This window comes from Myodes glareolus, chromosome 3 (assembly GCF_982192425.1).
Source record: "Myodes glareolus chromosome 3, mMyoGla1.1, whole genome shotgun sequence".
NCBI lineage: Eukaryota > Metazoa > Chordata > Mammalia > Rodentia > Cricetidae > Myodes > Myodes glareolus.
Genome location: NC_142028.1, coordinates 77,736,281 through 77,749,127, shown reverse-complemented (window position 1 = coordinate 77,749,127; position 12,847 = coordinate 77,736,281). Strand labels below are relative to the sequence as shown.

The 12,847-nt window shown below is 44.2% G+C and overlaps 1 protein-coding gene across 2 annotated transcripts in view; it reads left to right on the top strand.

Moving 5' to 3' along the window:
- The first annotated feature begins 132 nt into the window (after nucleotides 1–132).
- The window catches only part of Lrrc41 (leucine rich repeat containing 41), a 24,644-nt gene continuing 11,929 nt past the window's right edge, over nucleotides 133–12,847 (top strand). The window contains exons 1-3 of one of the 2 annotated variants that reach the window (XM_048443920.2): nucleotides 133–346; nucleotides 4,927–5,013; nucleotides 6,378–6,448. In XM_048443920.2, coding sequence (XP_048299877.1) covers nucleotides 148–346; nucleotides 4,927–5,013; nucleotides 6,378–6,448 — 357 coding nt within the window. In that variant the 5' untranslated portion in view covers nucleotides 133–147. Of the gene's footprint in view, nucleotides 347–980; nucleotides 1,036–4,926; nucleotides 5,014–6,377; nucleotides 6,449–12,847 lie in introns of those variants that run through there. The other variant, XM_085686456.2, reaches the window with a different exon arrangement.

Genomic DNA, 12,847 nt, shown 5'->3' with positions numbered 1-12,847 from the left:
ATGCTTGAAATATTTGCAAATTCAGTTGGCATTCTTTTACCGTAAATCATGTTCTTACCTATATCACATATGGACCGGTCCTAAGAGCTGACCTCTTCAAGATGGCGGTCTGCGTGTGCCACTCTCGGGCTCGCGCACCTCCCCAAGATGGCGGCGCCCGAGGCCTGGCGCGCCCGGAGTTGCTGGTTCTGTGAGGTAGCGGCGGCAACGACCATGGAGGCCACGTCCCGGGAGGCGGCGCCAGCGAAGAGCTCGGCCTCGGGCCCCAGCGCTCCCCCCGCCCTGTTCGAGCTGTGCGGGCGGGCAGTGAGCGCCCATATGGGGGTTCTGGAGAGCGGGGTGTGGGGTAAGTGGCGGAGTGAGGGGCTACCTCCGGCAGCGAGCGGGGGCGGCCCAGCGGCTAGGGGGCGCGGGGGGCGAGGCCGAGAGGCCCGGGGCAAGGCCCAGCCCGGGACACTGGAAGTCAGATTCTTGAGTCGGAGCGTGAATTTTCCGACTGACAGGGCTGGTCCGAGTGAAGACGGGGACCAGACGAGCAAGTGGACCCGAACTGCGGCTTGCCACGGGGGGCGCGGGGGGCGAGGCCAGAAGGCCCGGTGTGGGGCAAAGCTGGCAGGGCCCTAGCGACAGGGGCCGGACTGGCAGGCCGGAGCCGCAGGCTCGGAACTGACACTGGGCTGGGCAGGACTGGACCGAGGAGTCTCGGATGTCGAACCGACGGGCAGGGATGGCCCGGCTGCCGGGGGTCAGGGGCCGAAATTGGCAGGCCCGGCCTGGGGCAAGGAGGCCAGGCCCGGAGCCACCTAAACTGACGGCCCAGGGCCTCCGCCGTCTGCCGGGTCCCCCCGGGGTAGCCAGACTCCCGAAGCCCAGCGGATGGGCGGGGTGAGGCAGCCGAGTGGAGAGCAAGGGTTGGGGGAGAGGCCGAAAGGCTGGGGGCGCCGTGGCCTGTTTGACGGCCCAAGAGCTGAAGGGAGCGCACCGACGCCCTAGACCTCACTGCTAAACGGAGCTGCTGATCCGCCTGCAGAGCAGGTAGCGCGGAGGCCCCGTGCATGGGCCGGGGCGGCGAAGAAGGGTGGAAAGTGAGTGGAGGGGCCCGGGGCAGGTTCAGCAAGCAGGGCCAGGCTCGAACGACCGGTCTGCGGGAAGGGCCCAGGAGGCCTCAGGCGGGGCAAGGGCCGGGGTATCCCGGGCAGACGAGTCCGAATGGGATAGGACGCGTCATGGGGAAGAAGCCGTGGTCCGAATGGGAGGGAACCGAGGCCTCAGGCCCGAGAGAGTGCCCAGAACCAAAGGGCTGGACCCTGTCGAGGCGGGCCACACTGAAGAGCTAAGGCCAGCGGCCTGAAGCGCCCCGACCAGATGGTCTCAAGAAGGCCCTGTTGCAGGACTATACCGCGGGCCGGAGGCCTGGCAACTTAGGAGGAGAAAGGGTCGACGATGTGAAAAGTGCTAGTAGAGAGTTAAAGAGAAAGTTAGGGCCCTGAATCAGGCCTGGCTTCAGAGACGGAGGCCATGGGCCTGACAGAATGGTGGTGGAGTAGGGTCGGGTTGAAGTTGGATGAAAGCACAGGTCGGGCCAAATGGAAGATAGGGGAGGAGAGAGGTAACTCCTGGCCTTGGAATATGTAGGGGTTGCTACGCCAGGAGGCCCCAGGGGTGGTGGTGACATCTTGGCCAGAAGGTAGACCCTGGTCAGTTAAGAATTGAAGTTGAGGTTTTGGTAAACCATGAGGAGGCTTATTTGAAGGGTTGAGGCTCCAGAGTACTTTCTAAGGCCTTACCACGGAGTGGTCAGGCAGGTCCTTTTGTGCTTGGAGTAGGCTACCAGTGCAGAGCAGGCCCAAGTGCCTTCCCTTAGGTGGGGGTGAGGGAGAAGAGAGGAGTAAGAAGTCCTCGGGCCCTGTGTGAGTGTAGGAGATTGTGGAGGCCCTGTGCCAAACTGAACAGAAAAGGTCAGGCTGACCCCATGGTGAATGGGAGAAAGGCCTCAGTGGAGCTGAGCAAGGCTCCAAGAAGTCCTGGGAATGTGGAAGCCGGCATTAGCCTGGAGGGTCTGAGATGCTAATCTTGGCTAGAAGAGATGAGTGGTTTGGAGGCCCCGACTTGCAGAAAGGAAGCAATTGAGAAAAAAAAAAAAAAAAGTAGTAGGGGGCTGGAGAGATGGCTCAGTGATTAAGAGCACTGGCTATTCTTCCAGAAGACATGGGCTCAATTCCCAGCACCCACATGGCAGCTCACAACTGTCTGTGACTCCAGGATGCAGCACCCTCACACAGACATACATGCAGGCAAAACACCAATGCACATAAAAATTTAAAAAGAAGTAATTTTAAATTTAAAAAAAGTATAAGCTAGAAGGAAGCAAAGAATTCTTAATAGAGCTAGAAGTCAGGCGGTGGTGGCGCACGCCTTTAATCCCAGCACTTGGGAGGCAGAGTCACGTGGATCTCTGTGAGCTCCAGGCCAGCCTGGTCTACAGAGTGAGTGCCAGGGCAGGCTCCAAAAATACACACAGAAACCCTGTCTCGAAAAAAACAAACAAACAAAAAAAAACTTAAAACAACAACAACAACAAAAAAAACTAGGTGATGGCAGATGCCTTTAATTCCAGCACTTGGGAGGCAGAGGCCTGTGAATCTCTATGAATTGGAGGCCAGCCTGGTCTAGAGCAGGTTCCCGGACAGCCAGAGCTACACAGAGAATTCTTATCTTGAAAAACAAAACAAACAAGTAGAGAAAGAAATAGTAGAGTTTGTAGATAGAAAAGATGAGAATTCCCGTGGATGTGAGAGGGGATAACTAAACAGGGGAGGAAAGGGGGAAAGCTCTGGAGACTGTCTGAGACTGGCCTGTCACTACTTCATTGTTCCTGGTTGAGAGGAGACAAGAGAGCCGCTAGTGGGCTAGATATGTCAATAGCCACCCAGCAAGTTCTTGACTCCAGTGAAAAACTTTTAGAGGGGCCAAGGAAGAGGCCTGTTGAACAGTGCCATTTTGGAAGGAAGTTTTTAGAAAGGGCAAGCTGGAAAACAGGAAAGGCTTCTTGAAGGTGGTAGACTAGCATTGCAGAGAGGGGGAAGGAAATAGAGGCAACACAAGCATGCAGTGAACAAAAACTTAAAGACAAACAGAACAGGCCAGTGAGGTAATTCGGCAGGTAAGACATTTGCTGTAAGCCTGACAACCTAAGGGTTCCTGCAGACTGTCCTCTGACCTCATTCCCTGCTGTGGCACCCTTTCTCAAGAGTACAGTGAGAAAAGTTCACTAGAATAAGGGGTACTACCTTAAGTATCAGGATTGAGGTCTGAACTCAATGAACTCTTGAATGGAATAAAGAGCTTTTAGTTTGACAGAGTAATGTCATCAGGAAGAGCAAGATTCAGAGAGAATAGAGACAGAGGTCAAAGAAAGCATTGCAGATGACAGGCCTACATTAGTGTAATAACAGGGAAATAATGCTCTCACTCAACAGGTATAGTGGGTATCATTGAATATACCTAGTAGATACAAAAATAGTACACTAGATTCTTGAATCTCAAGATTCAGTTATTCCACAAGTAAAGAAAAAAAATACACTGAAGAAGAGCTCTGTGTGCTGGCTCACACCTATAATCCCAACACTCAAGAGGATGAGACAGAAGGATTGCTTCAAGTTACAAGCCAGCCAGGAATGAGACCCTGCCTTTAAAAGGGGGTGGCAGGGGTGCTGGCCAGTCAGTGGTGGTGTACTTCTTTAATCTCAGCACTCGGAAGGCAGAGACAGGTGGATCTATTTGAGTTCTATTCTAGCCCGGTCTACAGAGTGAGTTCCATGACAGCCAGGACTGTTGTTACACAAGAAAACCGTCTCAAAAAAGGGGGTGGTGGTGGTGATAGAGTACCTCTTTTACACAGGAGTTTAGTTCTTAGCACCCGTGTCAGATCAAAACTGCCTGTAATTCCAACTCCAGAGGATCCAACATCTTTTGGCCTCTGCAGGCACCTGTACTTACCCCCATATAGACATATACATATAATTTTAGAACAAAATATTTTTTTAAAGTAGATCATGTAATGGAAGTTTTGGTATACTACAAGATCTTAAGCTTAATAGAATAGAGATGCCATTGACAGAATAAACATAATAATAGCCAATATTCACTGATCTTATTATGTACAGGTATTGTGTTAAATAAATTTACAAGCATGATCTTTAATGTCATGAGGTAGTCATTTCTGTCTATTTCCTCTTCACACAACCCCCTCAATACACATACCCCTATTTAGATTTTTTGAATCAGAGTTTTGCTATGTGGACCTTGGCAGATTTGGTACTCATTAGGTATAGTTCAGGCAAGCTTGAACTTGTAATAACCCTCCTGCCTCAGCTTCCCAAATGTTAGAATAATATTTTGATTCAAATAAAACAAATATCACTTCTTCCCAAGTTCTGCAGTTCTAAGACGGAGTATAATAAACTAAAGAACTTTAGAGAGTTGAACAAATTCTGATTCATACAGTTAATTGTATATTGGGCAAATTATTTAATCTTTCCATTTCTTTTTTTTTCCTTCTTCTTAAGATTAGCACTGCTTTTTTTGTAATGAGGACAAGGGGGAAGAATAAGTAAAGGCAACCAAAGACTGTAATAGGGAAACTTTCATGGTCAGGGTTAGCCTTGAACTCCTGATCCTTCTGCTTCCACTTCCAGAATACAGAGAAAAACTTGTTTTTGTTTTTTAAGGTATAATGGGTTTAGAGATCAAAAGTTATCTTTAGTTTTCATAGGAAGGTACTAAATCAGAATATACTGAGGGCCCAGTGCTTCTTGGGTAGAAGTGTACTGACCTCAGTGAGCAGGTCAGTGTATTTAACTTACCCTTTCCCCTGAATTTCCAGCTGCCTTAAGATAGTACACTTTGTGTTTTGTTTTTCTGTAGCCCTCCCAGGTCCAATACTTCAAAGCATCTTACCTCTGCTCAATATATATTACTTGGAGAGGATTGAGGAAACTGCCCTCAAAAAAGGTAAGTGTCTTTCTTACTCTTTCTCAGTCAGTGGTTGTGAACAAGGCACCACAATGTACTTCAGGTAACTTTTACACCTGATACCCAGTTAGAACTTCATGCTTTTCAAAAAAGTGCCTTAGCCAGGTGTAGTAGCAAGCACCTTTAATCCCAGCAGTTGGGAGGCAGAAGCAGGCCAGACCCCTATGAGTTTGAGACCAGCCTGGTCTACAGAGTGAGTTCTAGGCCAACCAAGGCTACATAGTGAGACCTGTCTCAAAGAACAAAAATCAAAAAAGCACCTTCATATGACTGGAGAGATGGCTCAGTGGTTTAAGACTATTTACTGCTCTTGGAAAGAACCCGGACTTGGGACTCAATACCCACATGGCAGTTCCCAACTATCTATAACTCCAGTTCCAGGGATCTAGCATCCTCTTCTGGCTCCTGTGGGCATCAGACATGTAGTATACAATATATACACCTGGTAAAACACATACCAAGTGAAAAAAATAGATCTTTTTAAAAGTACACCTTCTCACCCACTGATACAAGGAGACTGATCTAATGAGAGTTCACCAAGGCCAGCTGGACTGGAACTGAATGAGCACGTGATCTAACCAGATTCTCTGAATGTGGCCAGATTCCCTGGATGTGGCGGGCCCGGAGTCTTTCTGAAAAGCCATTGACAATGACACTGGGACTTGTTTCCTCTGCATATACTGGATTTTTGGGATCCAGTCTGTTTGGATACTCACCTTCCTGGACCTGGAGGGAGGGGGGAGGAACTTGAACTTCCCACAGGGCAGGAAACCCTGACTACTCTTAGGGATGGAGAGGGAGGAGGAGAGGGAGTGGGGGAAGTGGGAGGGTGTTAGGAGGAGGGGCGGAAATGGAAACTTTTATAATTTAATAAACTTTAAAAAAAAAAGTACACCTTCATATCTATTTTCTTATTTCCTACACTGTCCTATAACACACATATATCATCCCTGTTACTCTAAGACACAAACAAGCTGTAACTAGAACTTTTGAACATTAGTTTTTCTATTTTACCAAACTGCTGTTCTTCGTTGGATCAATTAACATCTGATATTTATATAACCTTGATGGGCCAAGCAGTCCTAGGTACTTTACCCAGAGAAATTCATCTAGTCACTTAATCCTTTTTAATAGCCCTATGGAACAGATATTAGCTTGCCGTGACTGTATAGCTTTAGAGTAGTTTATTGATATTGACATCTAGATGGTCTGTTCTTAGAGTCAGTGCTCTTAACTCTTCAGCTAGTTGCAGTGCTCTCTGAAGCCAGAGGACAACATGAAAGGCTGATGCACTATATTCATGGTGGGCAGCAGGCAGCCAACTGTGATGCTTCTTCCTACAGGTCTCTCCACTCAGGCCATCTGGCGCCGACTCTGGGATGAGCTGATGAAAACAAGGCCTTCCAGTTTGGAGGTAAGTTAAGGTACCAGGAAGAACTCTAGACTAATCTTGACTAGTAAAAGCAAGTAGAACATACAGACACAAACTGGGAACTATTGTAATACAGAGGTTGAATTTGAGAGCTGAGCACAGGTGATATTTCACAAGGTTTTGGCTCATTTGGCATTTAGCATTGATTTGTTTACCATGATTACTGGGTACACAGGAAAGGGTGGTCACAATGGAATGCAGACCCAAGATTTCTTGAGTTTTGGCAGAGTTGGTACTGTGGTCAAACTAGCAAAAAAAAAGAAAAAAAAAACCAGAAGAAACCAGCTCATCTTTGCTAAGTACAAAAGTTCAGTTTGAAAGGCCGTGGTACATTCATCTGGCTTAGGAGAAGCTGTATTAATTGGGGTGGGGAGTCTAGAGAGATAGCCTAACAATAAAGAGCATGGCCGTTTTGCAGAGAACCCAGATTCAGTTCCCATCACCTACCTGGCACCTCACAGCTGTCTGTAATTCAAGTTCCAGGAGATCTAACACCCTCTTCTGGCCTCATTGAGCATGAGGCATGCACATGGTGCATAGATATACATGTAGGAAAAACACCCATACACATAAACATGGAAATGATTAAGGGCTAGTCAACAGTGGTTGAAACTACTCACTGTGTGCCCTGTTTTATGAGTGAATAGGACAAGGGAGAGGATAGATAGTCCTGCTTGGTTCTGCAGTAGTCAGGCTGTTTTCCCTGGGATATGGAAGAAAAAAGTCAAAGCCACACTTTTTGAGTCACCTTTGAAGTATGAGAAATATGAGATTTTATTTCTACAGATTAGTAGACTTGACTCTAAAAAAAGAATGTTTTTGCTAATCTAAAGGTGAAGCTTTAAGATCATTAGTGATAAAGCAAGCTAATTTCAGAAGTAATAATTATTCCATTACTAAGTATTCAAATAGTCTGGCTAACAACTTGATACAAGGATGTTAAGGGCACACAGGGAACTCAAAATCATATGAGAAGGGTTGGATAGAGATTTTAGTAAGACTTCTTTTGCCCCAAAATTCTGTTCACTAATTCAGATAGAAATCATGGGAGCTCTTAAACAGAGATAGAGAAACATACTTTCTCCCAGTATTTCACTGTCAGTATGGCTGATCAGCAAGTGACACAACGTTCTTTATCCAACACCTCAAGCTTCTAGAGGTTTATTGTTCAGTTTTATTGGCTCAGATCATTTCAGAAGATAGGGAGGCTTAGGCTGGGTGATATGTTACTTAGGCAGAAGTTCTGATTTGGTACATACCTATTCCAGATGTCTTTTTCTGATTCCTACTTTAGCACAAAAATAGCCTTCATTTTACCTATAATTTAAGATATCTGGTGAGGATTTGGAAGTATAGCTCAGTGGTAAGAGTTTGCCTAGCACAAATGAGACACCAGTTTTAATCTGCAGCACTGCCAAAAACAACAACAACAAAGAAGACAAAAAAAAATCACTGCCAAAAGCCACTTATGGACTCCTGCTTAGTTCTAGCCATTATGGTAGATCCAAAGGACAATGCTCATAAAACAAGAGTACTTAAAACTATGTAGTACTGTTCTATTGGATCTGTATGATGCAATAGATATTTTGAAAACAAAAGTAGTGGGGAAATGAAGGATCAACCAATTAGCCATCTGGAAAAATTAGTATGTTTACATTACGTTATATGTTTAGATAATAACTATGTAAACTAAAGATGAAATTTTAACAAACAGAATAATAAAACAACTAAAAAGCGTGACATGTAGTCTCAGAATAGAATGCCATTTATTAAACAGAAAATAGGGGCCTGGGCATATAGGCCAGTAAATATTTGCCTAGCAAGCAAGACTCCGTAATCCAGACAGGGAGAGAGATTTGCTTAATCACATGAAATAACATGTTTTAAAGTTGTTCTGGTTGTTTTTTAAGATTCATTTTTATCTTGTATGTGTGTGCCAGTACCTGTAGAAGCCAGAAGAGGGCTTTGGATCTTCTGGAACTAGAGTTGCAGACAAATGTGAGATGCCATGAATGCTGGAACTTTACCTAGGTCCTCTGGAAGAGCAGCCAGTGCTTACCCACTGAACCATCTCTCCAGACCCAAGATTTTTATTTATAATTATTATCTTTCTAGCCTCCATAAATAAATTTTAAATGATTAACTGGAAAGCAGCATTTGAAGCACTGTTTGCAAAACAAAAATATAAAGAGCTGCAGAGATGGTTCAGCAGTTAATAGCATTTGCTGCTCTTCAGGGACCCACTGAAGCTCCAAAGAATCTGATGCCCTCTTCTGGCCTCCATGGAGAGATGGCTCAGTAATTAAGAATACTGACTGCTCTTCCAGAGGTTCTGAGTTTAATTCCCAGCAACCACATGGTGGCTCACAACCACCCATGAGATCTAGTGCCCTCTTTGGGCATGTAGGCCTACATGCACAGAGCACCCATACCTAAAAAATAATACGTAAATAAAAATTTTTTTTTAAAAACTTAAAAAATTAAAACAAATTTTTAAAAATTTAAGAGAATAAGGAAATTATGAACGGCCTAATAAAATAAAATGAGCAGAGAGTTGGACAAATTACAGAAATACAGACGGCACAAATAGGGAATGAGAATAAAGTTTAGTTGCTATAGTATATGCCTGGCATATTCAAAGTCCTGGGTTGTTCAGTCTCCAGCATGGTGGTGCATATAACTGTTATTCCATCTCTAGGACTGTGGAGGCAGGAAGATCAGAAAATCAAAGTTATCCTTAGCTACACATCACGTTTCAAGGCCAACCTTCACTATATGAGACTGAGACCCTATTTTCAAAAAAAAACACTTCACTGAGCTAGGTTGTAGTGGTGCACGCCTTTAACCCCAGCACTTGGGAAACAGAGGAAGATGGATCTCTGTGAGTTTGAGGCCAGCCGGTCTACAGAGTGAGTCCCAGGACAGCCAAGGATACACAAAGAAATCCTGTCTTGAAAAAGCAAAACAGAAGAAAAAAAAAGAACCAACCCACTACTCTAGTGAAATAAAAAACATAAATGGGAAAAATATCATTCTTAGGATCAGCCAGAGATGCCTGAAACTTGTGCTTTAATGTTTTATTGGTGTTTTTTAAAAAAAACTATCACATTTATTATTCATTCAGTCATTTTTTAATTAATTAATTTATTTATTATGTATACAATATTCTGTCTGTGTGTATGACTGCAGGCCAGAAGAGGGCACCAGACCCCATTACAGATGGTTGTGAGCCACCATGTGGTTGCTGGGAATTGAACTCAGGACCTTTGGAAGAGCAGGCAATGCTCTTAACCTCTGAGCCATCTCTCCAGCCCCTCATTCAGCCATTTAAGACCAAGTTTCTCTGTGTAGCTTTCCTGGCTGTCATGGAACTTGCTTTATAGACTAAGCTGGCCTTGAACTCAAAGATCTACCTGCTTCTGCCTCCTGAGTGCTGGAATTTTTTTTCTTTTCTTTTTTTGGGACAGGGTTTTTCTGTCGCTTTGGAAACTGTCCTGGAACACACTGTGTAGCCCAGGCTGGCCTCAAACTCACCTGTCTCTGCCTCCCAGGTGCTGGGATTAAATGTGTGCACTACCATTGCCCGGCCTGAGTGCTGGAATTAAAGGCGTGTGCCACCGCCACCTGGCCATTTATTTACTGAGGCAGAATCTTCTGTCCCTGGATGGCAAGGAACTTGCTATGTAGACCAGGCTGGCTCTATTAAACTCACAGAGATTATCCTGTTTCTGCCTACCAGGTGCTGGGATTAAAGGTTTGTCCCAACATATACCTAGCCCTATTATATAACTCTTTAGTGGAAATCAGGTTTAAGTCAAGAGCCTTTGAAATATTCAAGTTCTTTGACTAGAAATTTTACTTCTTGTGCTTATTTCAGCAACAAGTATGCCAAAATTAGAGTAGTACAGATTAGTATGGATCCTTCATAGACATAAAGTCATGAAGCACTGTGAGACGAGGTCTCATTGTGTAGGCCAGACTGGCCTCAAACTCACAGAGCTCCACAGACCTTTGTCCCCTAAGAGCTACTAGCTCTAGCCTCTGGTGTTCTGTTTGTAATTCTGCCTCTTAGAATTCATAGCATGGAAAAGTTGACATAACCATGAAGATTTATTCCAAGATTTTCAGTTTAATATCAAAAACACTAGAAACAATTAGTCTTACTAGAAAGTAAGACTAAAGGTTAGACTTAGTAGAGCCCTTTCCTAGCATATGCACGGTCCAGGGTTCCAGCTCTAGAACAAGAAAATAGTCAATTAGAGAGGAATTGTCACATCTGTATCTTCAAACAATAAAATCATTCTAAAAATACATTGTTGGGTATGGTGGTGTAAGGCTGCATCATGAAAGAATAAAAACATTTAAATGTATAATGCTCAGAATTGTCTCAATGTCATAAAAATAAATATAAAACATTACACATGTACTCCAGAGTTGGCCTACACCTGATTTTTGGTTCCAAATTAGTTTTTTGCCATCAGAAAAACTGCCCTTTTTCCTCTTCCAAGGATATGAAATAGTCTAGCATTTAACATATTGTTGTACAACTTCTAACAAAATTAGATCATCTTGAACGCCTAGAGATTGTTTACAAAGTAAGGGGGGAGCATGTTATGTGCCCAGGCTGACTGCATGGTATTCATGCCGTGAATGAATAAAGCCCTTTATGAGATTGTCCAAAATAAAAATATACCAACAGGACCAGCCGATGGTAGTTCCAGGTGTGCTAAATGTGTTCATGACAGGATCAGGTGTGCTTTGCTTATTGAGCAAAAAGTCATTGTGAGAGTGAACACACAACAGTAGAAGAGCCAAATTAAAATAGGACTTTGAGGGGTGGAGAAATGCTCCAGTGGTTGAGAGTACTGGCCTTTCTTCCAGAAGACCCAGGTTCAGTTCGTGTGTCTTAAAACTGTAACTCTAGTCCCAGGGATCTGATACCCTCTTTTTACTTCCTCAGGCACTGTGCAAAGAAACATAAATGTAGGCACAACACGGGGGTGGGAGGAGAGATAATGGGGGTGGTGATGAAAGCATGCCTATAATGCCTACATTTAAAGAGGTGGAGGTAGGAAGATAATAAAAAGTCATTCACATCTGGTGATCTTGAGGCCAGTCTTGGTAACAAAACTATAAACCCTTTCTCTTTTCTTGAAGACAGGCTTGCTTTCTCTTTGTTGCCCTGGCTGTCCTAGAATTCAGTTTATAGACCAGGCTGGCCTCGAACTCACAGAGATCCACCTTCCTCTGCCTCAAGTGTTGGAATTAAAGGTGTATGCTACACCTGGCTATAAACCCTTTCTCGATGGCAGCAGAACAAAAATGGGCAATATCTTTGAACGTCTATTGATGATAACAAGGACATATTTAGCCCTCCCTTTTTTGTACACCATTTCCACCTCTATTGGTGCCTAGCTGCCAGGTCATGGAAGACAGGCTAGGGTAAGAAAATGTCACTTTATTAGCATTGAGTCATTTCCACTACCCCATGCAAGATGTTTAATTCAGTTTGTATTGTGCTGTAGCCTGCATAAGGAGTTATCAGATATTTTTCAGCATTGATTTTTCTTGCACATATTCTAAAAGGTAGCAATAGAATAGCTTCTACTTGTGTAAGAATTCATGAGAAGTTGTTGAGAGTCATAACTTTACAATGACTTCTGGTTTATGATGATGGAATAGGTAGATCAAGGTCCCCCCAAAGGAAGTTAGTAACTATAGTTAGTAAATGATTGACCTAGCTTGAAGCAGTGTGGCTCTGGAGTACTTGTTTCTCTTAGTTGTCTCATGAAGGTATCACATTTGAGGTTACACTTTCATCAACAGGTCTGAAAAAGTCCAGCCTTTAATTATCTCACCTACATGTTCCTCATGCAGAAACAGCCACAATAGCTTAGATCACAATCCTGTACAGATTCCTCATAGCCTTATAATTTACCTGTAAAGTTGTAAGCTTCTCGAGTTTGCTTGTAAATTATTCTTTTGAGACAAGGTCTTGTATAGCTCTGGCTAGCCAGAAACCCAAGAGATTTGCCTATCTCTGCCTAGTGCTGGGATTAAAGCCATATGCCTCCATACCCAGCTTTCCATGACTGTGTACTTTAAACTATCTTATCTTAGTACATGCCTATAATCCCAGGATTCTGAGGCAGAATTGAGGTAAGCTTGAGCTACATGGCAAGATCTTGTCATGTGGACCAGCAAATATATAAAGTGCCAGTGAGATCCTGAAGGACTCAAGAACATCATCTGCTACTGCTCAAAACTAAGTAGAGGGTGAAGAAATGGTCAGTGTTCAAGTGTTGTCTAAGAACACTCGTTGACTTCTCAGAGGACACAAGTTCAGCTCCTAGCAGCCATATGGTGCCTCTTCGTGACTCT